Consider the following 27,790-nt stretch of genomic DNA (forward strand, 5'->3'; position numbering starts at 1 on the left):
CTTATATAATTTTTGACAAGAGTGTATTATACTCTAGACAGACAACACAGCAAGACACATAACAAAAGCTTTGATTTGTACAAATTCTATTTGTAACTTCTATAATGTAGAGAAATCATCCTTATTGTTATCATGATTCATTGACAGAATGTATGTTTTCAATAGTTGTAGGGCAACTGGAAACATTCCTTACTGTGTAGGTCATATTCATTCTTCCCTCATTTCCTTCCAATGACAATGTCTCAAAAGTCATTTGACAACCAAAACTCATCAATAATTATAGTATTCAATCTTTCTACAAATGCATCAGAAGCGAATAACATGGATGTTGTTTTACGAGAAAAAAAATCTCTTAATACTTTTACATTTTACATTACCTAATTTTTATAAATAGGAATTCTTGCCTAAATCACAAGGGAATGTTTCCAGTATTATAGATTATATGTTTCATTATGTTGTAGTTATTCTAGTTTGTTTTCTTTTCCCCAATGTTTCATCATACAGTATTTTGGGGATGAGTGTTTTTGGAGGTCAATTTTGTGAAAGATTGGATGGTACACAATGTTCATGTGAAGATTTGAACAATGCAACAATTGTATGTATTTGTGACAGAGCAAACTTTGATACCTTGCTCTGGTCACTAGTCACAGTCTTCCAGGTAACACTGCCTGCTTTCATGACCATTTTTTTCTAATTTTCATGCTTGGTGCCTGGTCAATGCTTTTTATCAACTTTTACCTCACTTTTTAATTTTTGATTCATTGGCTGTTATGATTAATTCTTTTATTTTGTACATTTTATAACCTTAAAACTTTCCCATAAGTAAGGGGAGGGGGGTATTTTTATAACACAAGAACAATACTTTCTATAATTTATCAAATAAATCATCGGGATCATTGGATAGATTTTTTAAATAGATTTGCTATCGTATTGTTTTTTTAAAAAGTTGTGTTTAAGATCTTTGGGAAAATTTACTTTTATTTCAAAAACATCATAAATTGAATAATATTTCAATTCTAATTCTAACCAGAAAATAAAATCACAGATGAAGGTCACTCATTATAATATGAAAGAACAGTTGTTAAATTGGATGTAAAAAAGCTGTCTGCGTTAAAACAAAATGAAAACTTTCCATGGAAATGTATCCTCCATTTTCAATCCTATCCAGTAAATATTTTCTAATTTTTCACCTGTTGACAAATCTCAGAACCAAATAAAATCCATTCCTTCATTGTTGCTCCTCCTGCAGCTTTCATTATACCTGCACTGTTTTGTACCTATGACCTTGTAAAATTTGTTGTAAATTTTAATCTGTGTGTCCTGTAATGTCTTTGTCTTATTCAAAATGATCTTTTTATTTTCAATTTTCAATTTATTTTTTCACAATTTCACTTTTTACCCACCATCACTTATATTTTGAAAAAATATTCTTAAATTTTCTACCTTTATCGAATTCAACTTTAAATGTTTTAAATGTTCAAAGTAATGACTATAATCAAATTTAATATTAGATAACATTGTTACAGTCTGAAATATAAAATATTGTTTATTTTCTGTAGGTATTAACCCAAGAAGATTGGAATACTGTGTTGTATAATGGTATGTCTAAAACATCTCCCTGGGCATCTCTGTATTTTATTGCATTGATGACATTTGGAAACTATGTCCTCTTCAATCTACTGGTTGCTATCCTGGTTGAAGGATTTGCTACTGATGTGAGTATATAATTTCATAGTGAAAATGAATAGATTAAAAATGGTTTCAATGAATGGTTGGATTAGAAGTGGCAAACAAATCTATTGTAATTTGTTAATTCAAAGAAAGACAATTGTCTCAATATTTCAGCTATGTATATCACTTTTCAGAAGGAAAATCTGACACAATGTTTTAAGAATTGTATGTTGATTACAATCTCTATGTAAATGATGTTCCACTGTACATGTTGTTCAATGTGGTGCAATTGGAATTTAATTTTGACAGGTTTTGTGAAATTAAACTTTATCAGCTGATAAATCAAATAATCAAACAAATACTGGTATAGTCTTCAAGATATGAAATATATTATCATGTTTTTAAAAAAAAAATCTGCTACATCAATGTCTATTTTGAACAATAGGAGGATGAGAAAAAGAAAGAAAAGGCCAAAGAAATGGAAGAATTGGAAAAAGAAGAAAAGGAAAAACAAAGATTAGCTGAAAATAATAATATTGATGATGTACAGAAAATAAATACAGATGAATTAGATGTTAAAAATAATAAAGAAAAAGGTATGTTGTTCGATTGTTGTTTGAATAAAGAGCACATAAATACAGTAGATACCAGAAAACTTGCTCTCAATATTTATTGAAGAATTCAAATGGTTTTTATCACTTAAATGAATAAAAATTACAAATTATTTTTTTAATTCTATCAGAAAGTGATGGATATTAAAGAAAAAAGTACTTTTTACACTGAGTATAAAATTTTTAAAAATATTAATTAAAATTCAAACCAAACTTATATTCTATTCAGAGAAAAAAATGTTAGCTCTTCCACCTGCAGTAGCTGTTACCAAAGAAGAAAATACAGGTCAAGTGTTGGCAGTTACTGTTCCTGATGGTCCATTAAACCCACCAATCATAACTCATACTGCTGCTACTCCCATGGCAACACCACAAGGTTCACCCAATGAGAGTGCAGCAAAAGATATCAACAATAAACTTGCAGTAAGCGTTAATCGCCCGTATCAACGCAGTTCATTATCAGTAGATTCACATAGATCAGTGGTATGGCTTATTTCACCAAAGTTTTAGTTTCATTGTGTAATCTTCATCATTTATTAAATATTCTACAGATATTTGATTCTTCAAAGGCTTTTTTATAGAAGCCTGAATCTTGAATCTCACCTTGATTCTTGATCATCTTGTGATGAAGGTTACACAATTCACATGCAGCTTCTATAATTATAACTAGAAAGCTTATAATATATCACCATGTATGTACCAGGAGTGTTGTTGTATTTATCAGCCATGCCTAATTGAAGACCTAAAATGGAAAGAAATAATTTTGATCTTAAAGACAACAAAAATTGTTGATAACTTAAATGACCAGTAGATATGTCAGACTGAAGTATGCCAGCACTGGTACATACATGAGATTTTGTTAAAGGTATACTACCTCTTACGATCACCAAAATATTGAAATTTTCAAACTTGGCCAAAATTTATCTGTGTTCATCAGTGGACTGATCTGGTGTCATTACTATACAAAAGAATCCCTTTATAATCCAATAAATCCATAAAACTAAGTAATTTTGAAACACGCTTCTAAGCATGTTTAATTTAGCATAATTATTTAGTTTAATGGATATATCGTTAGTAGAGACTTAAACATTTATGTTCATTCTAAAAGGTAGTATTAGTTTTAATAAAGAACATAAAGGTTGAAATTGTACCTAGAATATATAATCATCATGTAGATAATAATTATGTTACATTACATTAACACTGATTAAAGTACAATGGAAAGATTTTTCAAGATAAAGTTCCAGTGGACAATTTTTGGCCCATTTGAAATATTTCATTTCATTGTGCTTTCATCTCCTAATTATCGTTTCCATGTACATACTTCAAATATAGTCAACATAGCTGATTATGCACCATAGAATAGTCTCACACTAATATCATTGGTTAGAAATGCAAACCATTTAGTATTATTGGTAGAAAAATTAGAAAAAATAAAGCATGTATAATTTATCATCAAAAAGCAAAGAAAACTCTTATTTAATATTTGTAAAAAAAATATGCTAAGTAATATATATTATGAAATGATAAAGATATTTTTAAAAAGATACTCTTCAGTTTTCATGTGGAAACATGCATGAATTTTTTTTGGATCGTTTTCCACAATTTGTAGCCTATGTCATTTTGAACTTTGTTTATGCTCAATAATCCTCAAAAATTTCTTAATAAAGTGTTTTACACATAAATAGTCCATAAACTTTATGATAAATTTTTGCAGACAAGCCTCAGTTTTCGAGGTTCTCCAAGACCGTCCCCTAGATTACGTAGAACTTCCAGTAAGGGCAGTCAGCGAAGCAGTAGTTGGCGAATGAAAAGTCGGAAAAGAGATGGTGATAAAACAAGCCTAGTTGTAGATAGCCAATCAGATTCTTGTGAAGATGTTGAAGATGACGTATTTTTATCGAGTCCAAATTCCCAATCATCAAATTATAGCGCTGGTACGCCTAGAACTCCTAATAATCACAGGTATGTTTTCATCAGTTTCTTGTTTTGTCTGTCAAATTATCTTTTTATAAATGTACTTTTATATGTGAATCATTCATTGATATAAATACTGCTTGATATTTTATAAAATCTTTCAAATCATTATATAATAGCAATTCTGAATTGGTTTTAATTATTTGAATCTAATTTAAAGCATGGCTGCTCTAAATATGTGATGCAAGTTAAATGATTTGTTAATATAATCACAAACTGCTTTTATACAAGGGCTTTTCTCCATTCTTTCAATTTTCACTGTTTATGTTATGTTACTTATCATGTATAAACTTGTCTGTGATACAAAATTAAACATCCAAAATAAAAAACACTTAAACTATGGTATTTTTCTTATAAATAATGCAAAATCTCACTCAGATTTTAACAAAATGTTTTGAAGGGATATTGTTTTCAGAAGTAATGTTTTTGAAATAGAATTACTTGTAGTTTTAATAATTATATCTGAATTTTGATATAAGAAACTTGGACTGTCTTCGAATGTTCGACAGATATGTGGACATGAGCTCTGGCAGGTGATTGAGAAAATATTCAGATGACTATATGTTTTTTTAGTTTAAAGTTTATCAAGAAATTTAATATTTGGATTAGCCGTTCTGTTTGAATCACAGATGAATTTACTGTTGTCTGTAATATGTTTCAATTTATGAATATTTACTTGTTTTTTTTTCGGCTAATTCATTTATATCTTTTTCAACCATACAGCTATTCTGTTACATATGTCTTCAGGTATATATTTCAACCAATGAGAATGTGTCAATGTATTGTTTCTTTATTTTAACCAATATATTTCACCATTTTATACAAGCATATTGCTTGTTGATTTGTTCATTTTACATATTCCAATGTGTCCTTCATATTGTTTTAGTCTACCCCATATCTGTGTTTTTCTTGTGATGGGTTATTTTGATGTTTTTTCAGTGTGATGCTAGATTCACTTCTTACTTAAGATGAAATCCTTTTTCCAATTTTGTGTCTTACTGTCATTAAATATACTTTGTCCTGCGAGATGCTGTCTTCCATTTTAGTGATCAGTTATAAAATTACTTTTGACTGGAATATCTTTTAAAAGATTCCATAATTTGGTTATTGTCTATAATGCTCATCCCCATTTTGACAACTGCTTTTATTGGGTAAAAATAAAACTATGCTCCATACATGAAAAGTTGTGAATATTATTCCAAAATTACTTCAAAATAAGATGGAAAATGTTGTGTCCTTGATGTTGTACATACAATGATATAATACAAAATAAAAAGGTCAAAATCAAGTTCATTATTAGTTTTGACTGGATCAGAAGATGGAAATTTCCAACTGTTTTGTGATGCTCAGTTTGGCTTGCATTTTTTGGATATGATATCTAAGAAATGTCTGAATGGAAGCATGTAATAACCTTTAGGATAGTATTGATATACAGGGTGAACGTCTTGTAGTGTTTTGGGTTTGAGAAATCATTTTCAATGCATGATAAAAAGATAAACTGTTTGTGATATTGCATTAATTCCAAATATAAACTCCAAAACAGTAACTCAATGTTATAATTAATGTCTTTATGAGTTCTAAAAATCTGCTTGAAATTGTTTGATGTGTTGAATGAAGATAATTGTAGTGGGTTTGGGTAGAAAGTAGTCAAAACTTGATGTGATGAAGTATATCAAACATTTTTATTCTAAAATTCTGAAATGAAAACCTGAAATCAAGAGAAGTTTTGATATTAAAATAGAATACTTGAAATTGATAGTGCTTGAAGAGGAATTTGATATATCTGTTGTTTAGAACTCAAATCTTCTATTTTATTCACCAATCGTTATTTATGCTCATATTGATCTCCACATTTTAACAACAATGTTTCTGGTGTATGTTTTTCAGCAGGGACTGTAATGGTCATCCACCTCTCAACAATCAACGAACATTGAGTCCTCAAAATTCCATAAAAGGTCACAGACCACAAACTCTTACGCCAAAAAACTCAATTAAATCCAATCATAGTTGGAGTAGGAATAACTCTGTGACTAGTAATAGAAGTGTGTGCAATTCATTTGAATTAAGTCGCCAAAATTCTTTCACCAGTCATCGGACATTGACCTCAGTGGGGAGTGGCACATCAAAAGAAGAGTATAAACCAAATAATTTAAATGATCCACCATCAGGGTCTGAAAGTCCAGCAGATGAACCTGATCCAGATGCTATGGATGAAACAGTAAGTTGATATTCACATTGTCTTGTTACACATTAAAGCCCAACGCAGACAAGGAACATTTTTAGTGAACAATCGTAAAAATTTTGTTTTGATCATTTTTTTCACCGTCTGTGGATTACAGAAACACGAACAAAGATGTTCGTGAGAATTGTTCGTGAAATCAAACATGTTTGATTTTTTAAAATTGTTTGCCTCCCGAACAATTCTTTGTTCGCCGTCTGCGTTAACGATGAACATTAGCGCCGAACATTCATCGACGAAAGACCAATCAGCGATTGAAGCCAGACCACATGACACTCAAAATGGCGACGTCCAGTGAATCTACCAACACAAAATTTTGGACTGTGGAGAAGGAGTAGATTTTAGAAGATATGTGGTCGCAATCTGCCTGTTTGTTTATGATTTCCTCGCCCGACTATTCAGACAGGAACAAGAAGTACGCTGCGATGCAAGAAAAGCACAATCCCTGGAAACAACCGGTAAATTTACAAGGTTGCCGAACACACCCTGCTCTTTACGACATTGAATCCAGGTACGGATCCTAATGCTCCTATTTCGCCGTCTATGTTGGCGTCTTTTTAAAATTAATGAAATAGTTAACGCAATTTTACATTTTCTTCTGGACGTCGCCATTTTGAGGTCATGTGATTTTCCGTGGCACTGGCTTATTGTTCGAGGTAAATGTTCGTCGTCTGCGGAATTATGTTTGTCGTCTGCGGATAACGGAAAACAAATATATTTGTTTGATGTTTTTGTTCGTCGACAGAAATGTTCCTCGTCTGCGTTGGGCTTAAAACAGCTAGATAGGAACATTTACAATTGTTGATTCTAGCCCTGATACAGAACTCTACTGGTAATATTTGTCATTATAAATATATGCTGTGATAAGTTTTATTATATATATTTTTAGGATTGGAATTGTACTTGTTGTCCTGAACCAACTGGCTGTTTTAAAACTCGACATGAACATTCATTATATTTACTCTCACATAATAACAGGTTAGATATAGATATAGTTATTTGATAGACCATTTCATGTGTTGTTATCTATTGTTTTCCCATGTGACACCTGTTGGATGGGCTGAAATGGAGAAAGTCTTGTAGTTATTCAGATAATGCAATGGGAAACCCATGTGAAATGTCTCTACACCTTAACAAACCTGTTTTAAATGGAAAAAGAGTACACTTAGACTAATGCTACTAGAAACATGTTTTGGATAACTGTTAGCCTTGTTAAGTACCACTATCGAGAATCTCATAATGGAGAATATCTAGCATAATTCAATCACCATTTTGTATATTCCAGGTTAAGGAAATTCTGTCATCATTTGATATCACGACAATGGTTTGATAATGGTGTGTTATTTTTTATTGCGTTAAATTGTATCACATTAGCCATGGAAAGACCAGATATTCCTCCAGATAGTGTGGTGAGTCTTTTCTACTTTTTATTCAACGCTACTTTAACAAATTTATATGGTGATTGGTTAACTTATGGCCGAGTTTTATAATCAAATCTTAGTTCTTGGTGTGGGTGTATTTACATTATGTTGCAAAAGGGATTGACATTAATGTAGCTCATTCAGATTGGGAAATAAATAGGAGAAAAGCTTGTCTCTGAATCTGAGGTAGACATTTGTGGTGGTACAATTTACTATATCGTACCACCTTAGATAAAATTAAATCTTAATTGATATTGAAACTTATGATTTTATTACAGAAATCAGAAGGGGTAATTATTACATGAATGAATGAATGAAATTGAACTATGACAAAAGAAAGAACTGTTGGTGCTCTTATTCACTTTTGAAAAAAATATGAAAGATATTCTTAATATTTTTCCAATATTATTTCGTCAGAAATCAAATACCATTTCACTGGGAGGTTTGGTCACTGATAAAATTCATAAAAAGGTCAACATCTGTGTTTTTGACTACACATGTATTTTCAAAACCAAAACAAAAATTGCAATCAATACAAAAGTGAATGAAAAAAACAACAGTTTTTCTATTCCGATCACTTAGCTTGGTAGGGGTATTGTGTTGCACTCCCTACAACCTTGATAAAGCAATAAGCCTACCCCTCAGGTTGTTTTGACTAGATACACAAATAACAAGACCACAGTTTGATGTTTCAGAGGTGTGGTTTCAGCTTCCTATAGAATAGATTTGCCCAATATTGTTTGACATCAAATGCTTGATTTTGAATGCGGTTCAATTCCCAAACCAGTTCCTTTTCCCTGTTTTGAATGGTGTTTCACATGAGAACACAGCACAAGAAATAGTGAATGAATTCTGTCCTGCCACTGATCATGGTGGTGTTGTTGGATTTTTAATGATGTCCAGAAAGCTATGAAACATTGGTAGTTATTGGAGAGAATTCTGATACATGAGTTTTCTGTTTCCTTTTATGAGAAAATTTTTAGGGAGGTTTCAAACCCACATTATCTAATTAGTTTTGAAGTAATGCTATGTTTGAAGACAATCTAAGCCATTTTGAAAGATAAACTATGCTATGATGTAAGACAAGCTATGTTATGTTGGAAGGCAAGCTACACTATGTTGGAAGGCAAGCTACACTATGTTGGAAGGCAAGCTACACTATGTTGGAAGACAAGGACAAGCTATGCTATGTTGGAAGACAAGCTATGCTATGTTGGAAAACAAGCTATGCTATGTTGGAAGATAAGCTACACTATGTGTGATACAGGAAATGGAAATCATTAGAAGGAAACTAATTTATATTATTTTTTCCAGGAAAGACAGTTTTTAATCTATGCTAACTACATGTTTACGACTATCTTCTCAGCTGAAATGGTTATAAAGGTAAATAAGAAAATACTTATGATTAAGTGACGAAATCAGGCACCTTGGATCTTTATACCTATATCTATTTACATTCAAATTATAAATTTGGTTGTTTACAAAAAATCAAGTTTATGTGAAGGGCTATGTGTTAAGAATAGGTTTTAGTACTGTACAATGTTAAGTTAAAATAAATTTGATGTTATTTCAGATCATAGCTAAAGGTGTAGTAGTAGGGAAACATGCATATTTAAAAAGTGGATGGAATGTAATGGATGGATTTCTAGTTGTTATATCATTGGTAGATATGATTATTTCCCTCAGTGCCTCCAGTTCTCCTAAAATCTTCGGCATTCTCCGTGTTTTCCGATTATTGAGAACTTTACGACCTCTCAGGTAAATTAATATGGATGATAATGAAATCTTTTTCGAGGTGTTTTCTATCAGGACCAATATCCTTTATACTATTTTTTGGATAGTTTAGATCTGTGTTAATTAAAGCTGGACATTTTGAAGTGTCCTGAATGAGTCCTATCATATCAATACAATAAGTCATTTTGTGAAAACAATTTTATGAATGGTTGAATTTAATCAACAACTGATATATCAAAAGAGCACTTTTGTTTGCTATTAAGGCTAATGTGCTGGTTTATTTTTGTTCCACTTGAGGATGCATACTAGAAATAATCCTTATAATCAATTAGTTACAAGACAAATTACTAAATATTTGTTATGAAGATTACTAATTACTAAATATTTTTTTCAGAGTGATAAGTCGAGCTCCAGGATTAAAATTGGTTGTACAAACATTATTATCATCATTACGTCCTATTGGAAATATTGTTTTTATCTGTTGTACATTCTTTATTATATTTGGTATTCTTGGTGTTCAGGTAAGTCTATATACTAATATTATTAATCTAATGATGGTGGAGGTAAATTTGGCGCTTGTGTTTTAGAGGGTTAATGAATCAATTGATCAGGATAGAGGAAACAAAATAGTAATTCAGTCAACAGGTTTGAATGTAATTGAGCCAGCCAATGCTTCACAAGGAGTTTTGGTGTGCAAGGGGTTTGATCTACAATTACTCAGATGAACTGCATACTTACTGAAGAGGTGCTGTGATAACCCTAACCTTTTTCATTGAGTTTAAAGAGATTTTTAACTGCCAATAGGAAGACTTATATAGTGATTATAAAATATCATAAAACTATCAATCTAACCTTTTGTTTCAGTTATTTAAAGGCTCATTCTACTACTGTAAAGGACCAGATGTAACACATATCCAAAATAAAACACAATGTCTAGCAGATAAACGTAATATCTGGATCAACCAGAAATATAACTTTGATAATATTGGTATGGCGTTAATGGCCCTGTTTGTGTTAGCATCTAAAGATGGTTGGGTCAGTATTATGTATACTGGTTTAGATGCTGTAGGTGTTGATCAACAGGTATGCTATTCTGTTACTTTTGAAACAAAGCTAGTGACGTCATGTTCTCATGTTCATCCTGATGCCTGAAGACTTTTGAATCTTAAGAGTCACTATTTATGGATTTTTAGCCCATTATAATAATTTGACAACTGTACTCAATAGCGAAATCTGCATGGAAAAATTTTAAAACAGTATCCATGTTCTTTAAGTATGCAAATAGACCCATGTTATGGACACCTGCAATAGAGAATCAACTAGAGTTAAGCTTGTATATAAGTTGATAAAATAATTCAAATTTCAACAAAATGTTTACTTTTAACATACTGTTTTTATTTCTATATTCCACTTTTTCCAGCCGCAAGAAAACTACAGTGAATGGCGTCTGCTTTATTTCATATCATTTCTCCTATTGGTTGGCTTCTTTGTATTGAACATGTTCGTGGGAGTTGTAGTGGAAAATTTTCACAAATGTCGAGAATCACAAGAAATTGAAGAACGGGCTGCCAGATTTGCCAAAAGACAAGAAAAGTTAGAGAAGAAGCGCAAGAGTGAGGGAATTTCCACTAAGAAAGCTGGTTTGTAATATACTGAGTCTGGCTTGTTAATCAAGGCTATTTGTAGTCTTGCACACCTAGATGGTATTGGGGTGTTATTTGTCACAGGCTATAGTTTTTCTGTTTAATTAGTTGATACTAATACACATTATTAATTCCTCCTCATTCTTGTTGAAGCATGTCTTAAATCCCAATCTAATATTTTTGGCCTACCATAATAAGATATTAACATGCGCTATCTAATCACAATTCATAATTCAAAACATCTGATTCAATTTATATATGTGCACTGGTAATTGAATTTGATTTTTGGTAATCATTTTATCAAGATTGGTTGAACATCATACCATAAAACTGAATGTGAAACTATCTTTGCAAGAAACATGGTAACAATATTATGTGAAAGTTATGCATGCATATAGAATCCACCACTGGTTGTAGATTTCATATAAAGATTGTCTTGAACAAATAGATTATGCTACACCATGCATTTATAGGATTATTTTGGTTTTGGGGCTTTTATATAAGAGTGGCTCTAAAGAGTTAATTACCTTTTAAAGTATTTTTTCATTTGGCATGAATATGGGATGTAAATAGATGAGCAAGTGATTAATTTCATATGCATCCTCACATACATTCAAGCACAATTTCAGAGCAACTCTCAGTCTTAAATTTTTTTTTTAAGATAATAGCCAACTAGCTATGGAGTTTTCACACTGGAGATAGTTAGTAAACCACTTTTCATACTTTCTTTGTTCTGATTGTGACATTATAAATGAGATGCAACAAATAGAGACATTTGTAAATAACTAGCAGGTTTATATGCAGTCATGATTTTTTTTTTGCAGGACCTTATTGATGTTGTACAATGTGTAGTATTAGTAAATGTTATAAAACATAATGCAATGTGGCATGGCAAATTATCTCTACCAGTATATAACTTTTACCAGACTCAGTATTTTACAGACCTTGTATTATTTCTAGATATTGTTATAGTGACATTACACATGACATCATACCCTATTAGCACTGCATTATGGTCATGATTACCTTGTCTCGGTGATTTGAAGTTCCTTAATGCATGAAGAGCATAGCTTGTGAGTGGAGAGAGTGCAGCATACTAGCTTCCGAAAGCAGATGAATTTAGAGATCAAGCATACTTAATACATATGATTGTGGTAATGTCTTGGAATGATATGTTATTCGTTTGGGAAAAATTACTTCACTTGGTGAAGATCATATCATATAATCTTTTGGATCAAAATGAGCAATATCTATATTTGTGTTAAAATATATTTGGGTTTTTTATGATATAATCTGTAGATGTATGTATGATATATATTATATGATTAATCTCTTATCTATTTATTTACTCTATTTTTTAGATTTTGATTTGATCTGGAGGCGTGTTGTCATTGTCCATTTTCATATTCCCCTGATGGCTTTGTTTCTCAATGATATCAAATGAATGAACTTCAATTAACATTCAACTGTTTGATTATTTAGTTCGCCTTTTTGATTTTTTAGACAAAAAATACTCAGATACTGAAATTCATCTTGCCCTTGGATATTTTGGGAAGAAAGGTACATTTTGATTGAAATGAAATGAGAAAATTTGTTTGGATCCTCAATGTTTATTTGTTATAATTCCTTGTTAATTATAGTTTAAATTCTTTTGCATTTTTAGGGTTACGAGAACCACCTTATTGGGCAGAATATTCCAAATGTCGTCTTCTTATCCATACAGTTATAAATAGTAAATATTTTGACCTTGCTATAGCTGGGGTCATAGGTCTCAATGTCATCTCCATGGCAATGGAATATTACATGATGCCTCCTGTAAGTTTTACCATTTAAGAATTTTTTTGCTATTTTGACAGTTTATTTGTTGAAACTAACTTATATATTATGTTGTTAATATTTCAAATATTCTGAACCTGTTGATAACATTATTCCTATCTGAATAACTTAATCACCTATTTAAATGACTTGAACCATTCATGGTTCTCTGAAAAACATTTTTGTTGATACTGAAAAAGCAAATATCATAATGACCTCATGTTAGGAAACATAGAGATCCTTCTACAGTTGAAAATGGAAAAAAAAGTTGGTCGGTCATTATTTCTCATCATAATTAATGATATCTTTTCCAGGAACTGAAATTTGCTCTGAAGATATTCAACTATTTTTTCACCAGTGTATTTATTCTGGAAGCTGCAATGAAAATAATAGCATTAGGTTTTATACGATATATAAAAGATCGGTGGAATCAGTTAGATATATTTATAGTTATTTTATCTATAGTGGGTATTATACTAGAAGAAATGGAAACCAATGTCATACCTATTAATCCTACTATTATTAGGGTTATGAGAGTTCTACGTATTGCTAGAGGTACGTTTCACACAACTTTTTGTATAGACAAATTAATGACAGCTAAACTTTAAAGTGTTGCCTCTATTTTATTTCCAATAGTTTTAGAAACTATACTAAATTTAAATATGATTTTTATACGCCCACATGAAATGGGGGGCATATATTGCCGTCACCCATGTCAGTCCGTCCGTCTGTCCACAATTCTGCAAGACACAATTCTTGAAGGATTTTGACAAAACTTGGTATGATTGTTTGCAATCACCCAAGGATGAACCCTATTGAAAATCAGAAGAATTGAAAAATATTTAGTATGAGTTATTGCCCTTGTTCTTGAAAACGCATTGAATTTTTAGCTTGTAAACACTCTAGAAGGGACAATTCGTGACGAATTTTAACGAAACTTGGCATGAGTTTTTGTTATCCATGGATAAACCCTATTGAAAATCAGAAAAATCGAAAAATATTTAGTATGAGTTATTGCCCTTACTCTTGAAAACTTGTTCAATTTTTAGCTCGTAAACACTCTAGAAGAAACAATTCGTGATGGATTTTAATGAAACTTGGTATGAATGTTCGTAATCACCCAAGGATGAACCCTATTGAAAATCAGAAGAATTGAAAAATATTTGGTATGAGTTATTGCCCTTACTCTTGAAAACTTGTTCAATTTTTAGCTCGTAATCATTCTAGAAGAAACAATTCGTGATGGATTTTAATGAAACTTGGTATGAATGTTCGTAATCACCCAAGGATGAACCCTATTGAAAATCAGAAGAATTGAAACATATGTAGTTATTGCCCTTGTTCTTGAAAACGCTTTCAAATTTAGCTCTTAAACACTAAAAGGCATGATTCTTGCTGGATTTTGACAGAACTTGGTTTTATTATTCAGTCCCGCGCTGAAGATCGAATATTTGCCTTCCAAAGTTTTCATGATGTAATAATTGAAAACGCTTTCAAGAACAAGGGCAATAACTCATACTCACTATTTTTCAATTTTCGTGATTTTCAATTTTAGCTTGTAAACACTCTAGAAGGCACAATTCTTGATGTATTTTGACGAAACTTGGTGTGAGTGGTTGTAATCAGAAAATTTGAAAAATATTTAGTATTAGTTATTGCCCTTGTTCTTGAAAACGCGTTCAATTTTTAGTTCGTAAACACTCTAGAAGGCACAATTCTTGACGGATTTTGACAAAACTTGGCATGAGTGTTAGTTATCACCCATGGATAAACTATATTGAAAATCAGACAAATTGAAAAATATTTAGTATGAGTTATTGCTCTTGTTCTTGAAAACGCGTTCAAATTTTAGCTTGTAAACACTCTAGAAGGGACAATTCTTGACAGATTTTAACGAAATTTGGCTTGAGTTTTGGTTATCACCCAAGGATGAACCCTATTGAAAATCAGAAGAATTGAAAAATATTTAGTATGAGTTATTGCCCTTGTTCTTGAAACCGCTTTCAAATTTAGCTCTTAAACACTAAAAGGCATGATTCTTTCTGGATTTTGACCAGAAAAAAAACCTTGTTTTATTATTCAGTCCTGAAGATTGAATATTTGCCTTCTAGAGTTTTCACAAGCTAAAGATTGAACATGTTTACAAGAACAAGGGCAATAACTCATACTCAATATTATTTAGTATCGCCCTAAAGAGTTTAAAAAGAGTGTATGACTGAAGGTTGAATATTTCATACTAGTGATTGTTATTGTACTGCTAAATATTTTTATTCAAAATCAAAACTGCCAGTGGGCGTATATTACCTTGTCTGGCAAGCTATCTTTGTGATTTCAGTGTTAAAGTTATTAAAGATGGCTAAAGGTATTAGAGCATTGCTAGATACTGTGATACAAGCCTTACCACAAGTTGGTAATCTTGGCCTCCTCTTCTTTCTACTATTCTTCATATTTGCTGCTCTGGGAGTTGAATTGTTTGGCAGATTGGGTAAGTTAAAGGCTAAACTGAGTGACAAGTATTAATAACTACCTGAACATCCCCCAGTGCAATTTCAAAATATGATTATTATAAGATTTTGCCAAAAAATATGAATATACCAAATCAATTTTTATTTTGAAAATGAAGGCTTGTGTCTATGTTGCTTCTACAGCATTTCTGGAATCTAATTCTGACATTTGTTCTCTATTTGTGACCACCCTTCCAGGAACTAGCACTTCCATTGCATGACAACAATGAATATTGAAATGAGTAATAAAAATCTCTGAGAAATGTCATTTCAACTTTGCTTTTGCAGTGCAATAAAATAATATTTTATTCCGTCTTGACCTTGTTTATAAGTTTCTGATAAATATAACCTGACTTTTTAGAATGCTCCCAAGAACATCCATGTGAAGGTTTGGGTGAACACGCTCATTTCCGAGATTTTGGTATGGCATTCTTAACATTGTTCCGTGTTGCTACTGGTGACAACTGGAATGGTATAATGAAGGTAAGAAAAAAATACACATGCAAATATTAGGCAAACAGTGAAACCTCGGCACCTATTCACCTTGCATACAACAATCAAAATTCACTATCGATGGAGCTATTTCTCTGCCACAAAATATGATAGTCACCACACCTCATGTTCATTTTATTCCAACCGCAGAAATGGAAATAAGTGTAATAATAGTAAGCAACAGATATAAAGTTGTTATATCTTGCATGTATATATTAGCTTGCATTCATTCTTAACTTTATCTATTTCAGGATACATTACGTGGTGATTGTAATGCTAGTGACAACTGTTTGGTCAATTGCTGTGTCAGTCCATTCATTTCTCCAGTATATTTTGTGGTGTTTGTGTTGATGGCTCAGTTTGTGCTAGTAAATGTGGTGGTTGCTGTACTCATGAAACACCTAGAGGTATTGTTGTTTTTAGTAATTTTATCTCTATTACAGCATCATTCCATTCTTAATAAGACATTGAACAAATCAAAGTTATTTTTATAACCTGAAATTTCCTTCACTTTCATAAAATTCCTCCAAATTTCTTTTTAGCCTTTTTGGTTAAAATCTTAAAAAGCTAGAATTTTCTACCCAAATTATTTTTTTTAACCAGAAATCAAACTGACATTAGATTTGTTCAATGTCATATTTTTTGAATAATTTATGCAATCAATGAACTAGCAGTACTATACTAACAACTGAACAGAGCTTTTACTAACTAATGCACATAGCAGCAATTTTGGCCTGTCTTTTTATAATGTACTTGTATAGTGTTCAGATTGAAAAGACTTTTAATTTATTGCCCATGTTCACTAAGCTTGTTCACGAACAACTAGTTTAAACAATAATTGGCATAATTCCTGAGTCATTCATGGTATGGGATTATTTAACATAAGATATGATTTTGAAATATAAGCATTAGATGTTTGACCATAACTATATAAAATTAATGCTACCTTATAAGGTTTTGAAAGTTTTGGATTAGAATGAATATGATGAAAGTACTTTCAATCTGATACATAATAATATTATATTATTACACCAATATACCACTTATTTATCACTGTATAACTAAGAGATTTCTTAAAGAAAGGTTGTAGATGAAAATCTTTCATTGTTCTTCTATGTTTTCTCATTTCAAACTCTGTTCATTTTGTTCCTTTTAAAATAAAACTTCACTTTTCTTTGTCATAATTTAGTTCGCAAATTTGATTTTGAATTGATTTCATTCAGTCTTATATGAATTTAGTCAAATTTACATATTTTTCTCCAATTATTAGCAGTGCTGCCAGCATTGTTTTTGTGAATATATTATGTTCTTTAAATAGAAATAGATACTAAATTTTGTTTTAAATATTTTGTGTTCCATCAAATTATTTTAAGTCATTTTTTGTAATGTGTTTTTATGGACTACAAATTTATTTAGTAATTGTTGTTATCAGATTAATTAGTAATTGTTGTTATCAGATTAATTAGTAATTGTTGTATTCAGATTAATTTAGTAATTGTTGTTATGAGATTTATTTTGTAATTGTTGTTATCGTTTTGCATTAATTTTGTTGCAACTATTTTTCCATATTTTCATAAAAAGGTTTTATTTGTTTGTAAGGTTTTCTCCTATGCCCAGTGAGTCGCGACATAGTCATCTACATAAGTAAATCAGATTATTCTTAACAAAATTTGTGTCCTAAAAGACATTACTTGTTTTTATACACCCAAATGGAAATGTGGATATATATTACTGTCACCCTTATCCGTCCATCATTAATGAAATCTTGTTAAAGTTCGATACAGTTTGAACTGTTTCAGAGTTATTGCTCTTGACTTAGAAAAGAAAAAATGTGTCAAATTGGGCTTGTAGACTACAGTTTTTATGTTATCTTGATGAAACCTTGTATGCGTGTATATATATATAAATATATATATATTGGGATCTAAGTTTAAGTACAAAAAATTGGTATTAATTGGGGGCAAGGTTTCAGAATTATTAAAAACACGTCAAATTAACCTTGTAGGCATGATAGAGTCTACAGTTTTTATCTGATCTAGATGAATCTTGGTGCGTATGGATATATTGATAAGATTAAGATCTGAGTCAAGTTTGAAAATGGTAACAAAACAATCAGATGAATGGTTTCAGAGTTATTGCTGTTGTGTCTGTAAATGAGACCTCGTTCATTTTTTAAATTTAATGATAATATACTGTTTTTGAGATTTGTCTTGACTTAAAAATATTAATAAGATTATATAAAAATTAATTATTAAGCCACGTACGACTTTGATATCATTTCTGATACCTGGTAGTGGGCGTTTGTTACCTTGCCTGGCAAGCTATCTATTTTGAATATAATTATTTATATTAAATATTAAGATATATACAATATTACATACCAGTATATTTATTAACTAAAATATATTCAATATGAGAAAATATCTGTTTTGAACAAGTATTAAAACCTTTTTATGTGATTGACATCATATTTTATTTTAATCCTTTAACCACTATACCCCAATACTAACAATATTATGCCTGACATTGTGGTGTATATCATAATAATGTATGAGCTTTCTAACATGCATGTACATAACCTCATAGGAAACGTATAAATATAAAGAACTTGATGATGAAGTGGAGGAGGAGCTCAGGTTAGAAATGGAAGCTATCAGGGCATCAGAGAAAGCTGAGATCATTGAAATGAAGGTAAAACACACTCAATGTGTGAGCATGCTATTATATTAATCTGCAGATAGTTGGTGGTAAAATAACCTAGGTTTCAACTGCATCAGGATTTGTTTACAAAACCCCACAAGTAATAATCTAGTTAATAAAAACCTTATAACTTTTAAAATGAACCTTGAATGGGTATCTAGTCGTACAAAATTTATTTTCTTTACTAACTATTATTGTGTATCAGGTTTCAGAATAGAAATACAACAACCACCTCTGCTTAGTTAAAAAAGAATTAAAAACAATGTTATAATTTTGAAATGTTACATGATCTATACTCATGGACAACTGACATATCAGTACCATTTTGAAAGACTCTCAACTGTGAGCCATTTTTTTTTGAGGCAGTTGAATCAAAGTGTTTTTTTCATTTTCTATCTATTGGTGGCTTTAATGCTCAAAGCGCAAGCGAATTGTTTTAGTAATGCATCTTTGCACTGATATTACCCTTATCTCTTGCACTAATATTTTGCACTTGACTCACACTGTTTGATTGATGAAGAGTTATTTCCCTTAGTTCAAGGGAGATAACCTTGATATACTTATCAGCGGATGATATTAAAGATATATTGTAATTATGTATGATATTGAATAGTGAATTAAGAAATGATGGAACACAGATATATTTATAACAAACTTCTCTGGTGTTTTCCTACTTGTCTATTGCAATGGAGTTTATCATAAATTTTTTCTTCAAATTGTTTTACTCATCCCACTTTCCCCATTGAACTTGGCTCTCTAATTTTACCCTCTTCTGTCTTTGCCCCATCATATTTTTTTTATACAACCCTGCATAAATTTGTTCATAACATTTGCTTACCTAAAATGAGAGTCTAATAGAAAAATCTACAGGTAATTATTGTATTTACAGATAAGGGATTCCAAGGAACTATTTTTGTGTCTTTTTATCAACAGAAAAATTAAAACTTTTTGATTTTCTTAATAAGTAAACACTGCAATTGTGCAAAATAAGCATTTTTTAGCTCACTTATGTAACGTAAATATACATGATGAGTTATGTTGTTTTAGGAATCTAATCGTATCAATGAGGAAGATTTAGCTTTTGAAGCAGCCCTAGCTAGAGCAGCAGAACAAATCATTGAAGAACAAACAGCAGAAGAAAATGAAAAGGCAGCTCAACTAGATCGAAGACAGAGCAAAGTAAAATCACTAAAATTAACAAATTTGTTACTTATTATGCATTATTGAAGAGAAGATAATTGGGTTTTGAATTCTGATTCGCATTGGGTGAAATATTGAAACCAATCCTATTCCAATGTCTATTCAATCATAGTATGTTGAATATAACATTTGTGTTATTCAAAACCAGAATCACCAATAACTATCATCACAAGAAAGAGATGGTAGGCTAGAAGTTGGTTGATATGGGGGATGGTATATTGATAAGATTTTTTAATTCCACCCAGAAAGATTAATTTCAATTCATTTAATTGAACTGAGGGTTTGTTTCTAGATGAGTCAAACAGGAGAAGAAGACAGTAGTTCCACTGGTAATGACAATGAAAGCAGCAGTAAAAGTCAAGAAGACTCTCAGGGTGCTCCAAGTTTTACCTTTAATATACGCCCACCTAGTGAAGAACCATTCCATGATCATCTTGATGGCAAATCTCGTAGTAAGTTGAAATTTCAAAATTCTTTATACAAATTATTTAAGTTGTTCAGTAATTTTTGCGAGTCTTCAGATATGTCAGATATTTGACTGGCTAGTTTTTCTGAATATAAGATTGAATTATTGCAATAAAGCATCAGTTGCTTTGTTTTCACCATTATTTTTTATTTTTTCTTATTATATAATTAAACATTGCCTTCATGGGCTAGATATTGAGTTTACATTGTTTGAGAACTGATGATAGATCATGTTGATTAAAATCATTCAAAAACTTCAAATGTTGCTAATAAATGTTATGAAATAAAGACTGTGTCTCATGTGTCTGGTATAAATCTATTTTAGGTAGGAGATCCTCACCATGTGTGATTGACATCAAGATAGAAAGACCTAAATCAGAAGAGCCACCTCTTGCAAGACGAAGCAGTTCCAAAAATTCATCAATGTCAAGAAAATCCTCATTAAAAAGTCGTTCATCGAGATCACCTCATTCCCCTTCACGTCCGCATTCTACTTGCCGTAAACCTCTTTTAAAACAACCCCATGTCGATATTGGATCTCCAGAACAACCATCCCGTTCAGAGCATTATTCTCCAGCATGTGAACGAACTCCCTGCATTGTGGATGAACAGGTTGACTGTACGCCTGAGCAGGATATAAAAGGTGCACAAGGTGAGCATCATAAAAGTGTTCCATCAGTGTGGCAAAATTTTGAGGTGGAGACTGAAGAGTCAAAAATGAATTCCTCAAAAAAATCAAAAAGTGTTTTTAAATCTCAACCTTCTTTGAGACAGTCAAACGAGTCAACAAGATCATCTCGGGATGAGGAAAGTATTCCACCACGTGAAAGGTTAAGACGTAAATTATTACGGACAAGAAGTAATGGTGCTAAATATAGTCGTTTCCGTGATAACAATATTACAAAATCTAAATCTAGCACAGATACGTCAAGTTTAGGAAGAGATTCGAAGAGTAAACAGTGTAGATCAGCAGAAATCATGAAGTTAAATCAAAGTAGTGGTGATACAATATCAGATGTAGAAGATTCTCTTACTAATGATTGGTCAGCTGAAGAAGCTGTATGTGATCTCGAGGTAAAAAAGATTATGGGTGATGAAGAAGAAGATGATGTCAAACCAACTTTAATGTCTGACAATTCAGAGGATCAACCTTTAGTGTCATCCAACTCCAGCTCAAATTTCAAAAGTGATTCCCTTGATGACTCTTCACAACTTCCGTGTAGCTTAACGGAGGAAAACACTAGTTCATTTTTTCAAACCAGTGCCAAACTTCCGATTACAACAAACACTTCCGATTCTGGGCATCCATTATCCATGCCAGGGATAGACAACTCTAGTTTTGATTTGGGAGAACATCAAGGTGAAAACGACAGTGCTCAGTTTAATGCTGATTCTGCTAAAAGTGCTTCAGAATCTCCTAATATTCCAAAACATTTTGAAGTGAATACAATATCTCGGACTTCTCATTCATTAATAGACCATGTGGACTCAGATCAGGATGACCATCAGGAATATGTCTGACGAAGATTTCATATTTTAATTTTGTTATGTACTGTGTTTACTATTTTCAATATGAAATTGAAAGTAAGTTTCTTGGCTTAGATCTCATAACATTTAACAGATAGCCTGATTAATACATGATATATTTTAAACTTTTAATTATAACAAGCTTTGATATGTCATTTTCATGTAACAATTAGTTTCAATTACTCAATTGATGTTTCAACAGAGAGAGTGAACTGAAATGGTCTAATATGTGGCTTGTTAAGGTTCAATGTACTATGAATCTCTTAAAGGATATGTTTGAAGAAGTGAATGCTGAGCAGCCAATAGGATGCTGTTTACCTCGCTATTTTAGTATATTGTATATAACAAGTGATCTGATTGGATGAAATGGATCATACAAACGCCTGCAAGAGCTGCATGTTTGTAATGTATGCTGTTTTAATTTGATATTTATTTGTACAAAGATTTTTATTTATTGTTGTTTTTTTAATGAGAACTGTGAGTGAGTTATGTGATTTTATTTTATGTGATACTTGGAGTAAGTTGATGTGTGATAATTTGTTACAGATAATAATGCAATGTGATGGAAATTTATTGAATAAGAATTGAGTCTTTCCTTCCTGACTGAACAGATGACATAATTACATAAAAATATAAGTCTGAAATATAACCTAGTGTTACAGGTATATTTAATATTTATATAATATTACACTAACAAGGTATTATGCAGTTTCAGTTTTCTTTCTGCTCAGTCTGTGTTGGTTGAGGAACACCTTCTAGCCCTCATTAATGATTTAATAATTTCACTATAACTGTGTTGTTTTAAGTTTGTAAGCTTCCACCTATCTTTTAATATAGAGAATAGAAAATCTTGTAGTTTTCCATTACTGTAGACTTTGGTAAGAAACGTATTGTCTACCAGTAGCCAAAAATCAAAAACATCTTCTTGTAATAAAAATCATTTATGATTATATTCCATTGTGTTGTATGCAAATTGTAAATAAAATTATTATCTTATTATGCATTTGTAATAAGAAATTCATAATTAACATATTCTATGTACATATTATGAATATATTTACTATAAATAGCCTAGAGAAAATAAATGTGATTTTATCAAGCCTTATGCACCACCTAAATGATCCTTCCACAAACTTTATGTATATATTTCATTCTCCTTTCCACACCTTCCTATCCTCACTTACCTAATTGTGAAATGATCATTGAATGAGTGATACTACCAAAATACCAGATGACAAGCGTTTCCAACATTAATTTTGAAATTGTATTCTTAGCACACCAGGTGATATTTATTGAATTATTAATGTTTACTACTACAGTGCATATTTCATAAATTCAATAACACATATAAAAATCTTCATGTAGTTTTAATGAAAAGTTAAATAATTTGGTCAGTTAGTTCAACATTATGAGTATATTATAACTGAAGTACGGTAATTGTTACCTTTTATTACCAACATTACTATTACTTTGTTTTAATCTGCAAACTGAATGTTGTCTGTATCTTTTCTCACCTGATGCCTTTCTCATGTATGCATTGTGTATATTAATAGCTTTAAAACAACTTTATTTTGTGATCCACTGATAAAGGGTAAATGCTGTAATAAATTACTAGTTTTAAAATATTACTTCATTATCCAGGATAGTTATGTAAACTAAAACTGTAGCTTCCTTCAGATAACTTACCGATAGCTAGCTTCTCTTGCAAAGCATGTATATTGCTTATAATATATCAATGTTATTTATACAAACTATAATACGTAATAGGCTCTCTTAGTTCGTAATTTCATTTATTTATTTAGTTTTATTTTTTGTTATCTATAAAGTATTCAAGTCAGTTTACTCGTAAGATTTTCAAGGTTTACAAAAGATATGTCAAATAAAATGACAAGTATGATCTACTCAATCAATTATTTGATTTATTTATATCCATTCTAGTGCAATACACTTTTGGTCTCAAATTATTTTATGTATTATTAATTTTTTATTTTTTATTAAATATATATTTATTAGTATTATTTATGATAATTGACCGCTGGACAGATCAGTAACAGGGAAGTTAAAGTAAATTATGGGCTACTGATATTTGTTAACGTAGATAAAGTTTAGGAATTGGACTGAAATTAATGGTAAAGAACAGTTGGCCAAACAATTTTGAAATTCATTAAATTAAATAACAGAGATCAACTATTGATGGAGTGATTACTTTTAATTCAAAGTTATAAACAATTAATGTTTTATTTAATCATTACTCACCACTTACATTGTAGATATATTAAATAAAGCCCTAAACATCAGTAGCATACTTACAATTGTTTTGTGATATTAACATATTTATTTTTATTTTCAAGATTTCAAGTTAGTGACAAGAAGTATTTTAACTTCACATTTAGTGATAATCTTAGTGACTTTATATTATTAATAAGTCTTTAATTCTAACTCTGGCTCCAACATTTTGACTTTAAAATGAACTAGTTGGAACTTATTGAAAAAATAATATAACATAATTGAATTGAAAAATTTGAATTCTTAGCTTATAGCTTGCAACCTGGAGTTCCATATAAAATGAAAGAAAGATTTTGATATGACACTATGTTCTATATAGGGTACATTTACCTATTTTTTACCCTAAAAAGGGTACTATATTTGTTGAATTTCTCAAAGATAAAAAGGTGTCAGAATCAGAGACTTATTATTTATGTGGTGATATATTGTGATAGATTTCGAGTGCAGTTTGATAGAAAATATTGTTTTAACTGGAAAATATTAATATGGCTAGATATTATGATGAAAAATTATTAATTATACTCTGGACTCTTTGATCATGGAATATATTTGACTCAATTTTCAAAATAAAAATTATTTTGAGTGGGTATACTGTTAGGTATGGAATGTGGAAGTTATGGTAAATGTTTGATGAGCTAATTCATCTATCATCATTTGTCTAATACAGCCTGTGGTTAATGTAATAGGTCATTAAGCCATTAAAGAAGTTGATCAAGGATCCACACTGTACAGAGCCTAGTGTCATTTTAAGCAGAACTAATAGAAATAACCTGCTAAAACTTCAATTCTAGCCTGTGATATTTTCCACTTTAAAAAAATATCTAATGAATGTGATAATTTGTTCGTTTCCAGTTTTATTAGTATATACACAACGCACAATATTGTACATATTCTCAAATCAAACATAGAAGTATTTATATTCATCAAATATAGAAATTGAATATTTGACTTATTTAAGAAATGTTATGGAGTAAGAAATAGCTTAAAGTATTATAATGATATTTCAAAATTTAGTGAAAAATTAATTGGAAAGAAATTTAATTGTTAAATACATGATATGATTGATACATGTTAACCACGGACCCTAACACACACAAATCAACCAGATTAAAATATTCAATTTTATATTGTATGTATATAAACTTGGCACTATTTTGCAAAAACAGAACTTTATTTTGAAATCAAACCATCTGATTGGTCAGTTAGTGAATTGATTTTAACCAATTAGAGGGGTGTATTATTTGAAATGATGATCACTATGTAAAGATTTTGTGAGATGGATCCTGAATATAAATTGTATCATTGTAAATATACATCATATGGCTGTATATTGTATGTATGTGTTCAAATTAGTGATATATTGTGCAGTGAGGATCATGAATGGAAAATGTCTACATACAATTTCTCCACTTTTTAAATGTTTCATAATCTTGGGAGAAATACATTTTTATATGACAAAATTAATAAAAAATGGATTGAATTTTGTGTGATATTTTGTAGGGAAAGGTCCAAATTCTACCTCTCATTCTGCAGAATATTCCTTTAGGTGGGTATAACAAACCTACAAAATACTTCCAAGGAATCTGTGAAGGGGAACTGACTGCATTCATATGACACAACGCAATTGAACAAAAAATTGACAAGTATTTGCATCTTTTTTAGTCTGAAACATCTGACTCTATTCCAGCCTGTGATGGATATTTTGACAGTTGTCAGCTGGAGTCCGGAGGAAAAGACTCTGTTACATGGGAATTTTGCATACCTCCAAAGATGCGTTTTCGCATAATATTGAATTACCTTTAAGACGATTGTAAATTAGTGTGGGGCATCACCGTAACTTTCGTTTTGCAAGTATCACGTGACACTGTGACCTTTGAACTGTTGACTGCGCACGCAGTTTTAAATGGGCGATGCTAGATCAGTTGCGGCAACCGGAGACATGACATAAATGGTGTAGGGAGAAAATAATGATATGACAGAACCACAAAAATATTCATCTCTCCAAATATACCTTGGTTTTGAAGATCCAAAGTATCTTAATATGGTTAAAAACCCCTCACCTGCCGAGGTTCGGAATGTCTCCATTTAACAGGGCTTAATATGTCTGTCTCCACACCAGCTGACATCTGTCCAAATAGTTATCAGAGGCTGGAATAGACAGATGTTTTGGTCTATTATGTCTTCAGACTTTTCTGCAGAAATCATGCGACATAAAAAAAAATCGTTTTTTTAACTTCAACGAAATTCGGCAATCAAATTCGGTGTTGAATCCTTATATCCACGAAAATAGGTTACACCACTATACTTCAGAAATTTGATTATTTCAAACCATGAAAATCCGCTCGTCATTCTTTGCATTGCATACCATGAAACTGTTACATATCTAATTTTGATTATTTGCATCTCAGCAAAGCATAAAAGCATGGTTTTTCATACCATGAAAACTGTATGCATTATATTCCCACTTGGCTCGTTTAGATTATCTAGAATATCTGTGGTCCGTAGCATTTGTCATGGGTGATCTCCCTTAAATATAACTATGATATATCAGTGTTAGGGTGTATTGAGACAAGTCTCAATGAAAGCACTGGCCTATGTCACAGAGCAATAGATAAGTCTATTAATTATGTGAAAATTAGTTAGTCGTTAGTATGATTTTAGTTGAAAAGACACACACACAAACATACACTGCATGTTATATAATATACTGTATATAGCCATGGCACCAGTCCTGAGATAAGTATTCCCTGAAATCTAACTTAGAAATCGATTAATTTATTGATAGAACATGATACATTTATATTAAGAAATCTATGCTCCTAGGATGAATGGACATTGTTCAATGGTTCAAGTCTACCGTGAAAGAGGAAATTGCTAAGATTTTGATTTCTTTTGTAAGCTACAACCAAACGTTTTGTGTATACATTTGTTCTGAAGTTCCGAGTAATGGCGTTTGACTATTATGGAGGCTTTGGTAGCTGTAGAATCAAATGTAGTTATAAAGGGTATTATCTGGTTATCATGTTGAATGTTGAGTCCATTTGGCCTCACAGTCTGCAGTTGATCGATCCAATAACTTTCGCGTTGTAGTGATATATCATAGTGATGGCCATTGAATCGCGTTCGAAGCGCATATTGAGTCTCGCCAACATATTTTACATCGCATTTTTTTTACAAGAAATTAGGTATATGATATTTTGATCTCCGCAAGAAATTAGGTTATTCATCGCAAACAATTTTCCGTTCTTGTTATTTTTGAAAAAATGGGTAAAACGTATGTGTTCGCATATGCGACAAGTAGGACCTCCACAGGGAAGTGAACCGAATCCAATAAAAGGTGGAGGGGGGTCTTCTTTTCTCAAAATGTCTGAAAGCGTGTCATTCTTAATTTTTCGAAGAAACCTTTTGGAATAACCCCTCTCCCTTAATTTGTCAAAAACTAGTTTACAGGTGTTATTGCCCTCGGTGACGTCATGATGTCAATAGGTCTGAGAGGGGTCTCTTG

General features: G+C 31.2%; 1 protein-coding gene across 1 annotated transcript in view; it reads left to right on the plus strand.

Annotated features, from left to right (window-relative positions):
* Positions 1–16,601, plus strand: part of LOTGIDRAFT_220094 (hypothetical protein) — a gene marked incomplete at its 3' end in the record, with an annotated part of 33,280 nt that extends 16,679 nt beyond the window's left edge. Inside the window, exons 12-27 of the mRNA XM_009063595.1 lie at positions 505–658; positions 1,560–1,715; positions 2,141–2,215; positions 2,514–2,785; positions 6,147–6,392; positions 7,784–7,907; positions 9,234–9,302; positions 9,493–9,677; positions 10,048–10,174; positions 10,518–10,736; positions 11,074–11,293; positions 12,960–13,111; positions 13,426–13,666; positions 15,447–15,596; positions 15,977–16,098; positions 16,359–16,601. Of these exons, the coding sequence (XP_009061843.1) occupies positions 505–658; positions 1,560–1,715; positions 2,141–2,215; positions 2,514–2,785; positions 6,147–6,392; positions 7,784–7,907; positions 9,234–9,302; positions 9,493–9,677; positions 10,048–10,174; positions 10,518–10,736; positions 11,074–11,293; positions 12,960–13,111; positions 13,426–13,666; positions 15,447–15,596; positions 15,977–16,098; positions 16,359–16,601 (2,755 nt within the window). The remainder of the gene's footprint in view (positions 1–504; positions 659–1,559; positions 1,716–2,140; positions 2,216–2,513; positions 2,786–6,146; positions 6,393–7,783; positions 7,908–9,233; positions 9,303–9,492; positions 9,678–10,047; positions 10,175–10,517; positions 10,737–11,073; positions 11,294–12,959; positions 13,112–13,425; positions 13,667–15,446; positions 15,597–15,976; positions 16,099–16,358) is intronic.
* Positions 16,602–27,790: the final 11,189 nt, after the last annotated feature.

This window comes from Lottia gigantea (assembly GCF_000327385.1).
Source record: "Lottia gigantea unplaced genomic scaffold LOTGIsca_59, whole genome shotgun sequence".
Classification (NCBI taxonomy): domain Eukaryota; kingdom Metazoa; phylum Mollusca; class Gastropoda; family Lottiidae; genus Lottia; species Lottia gigantea.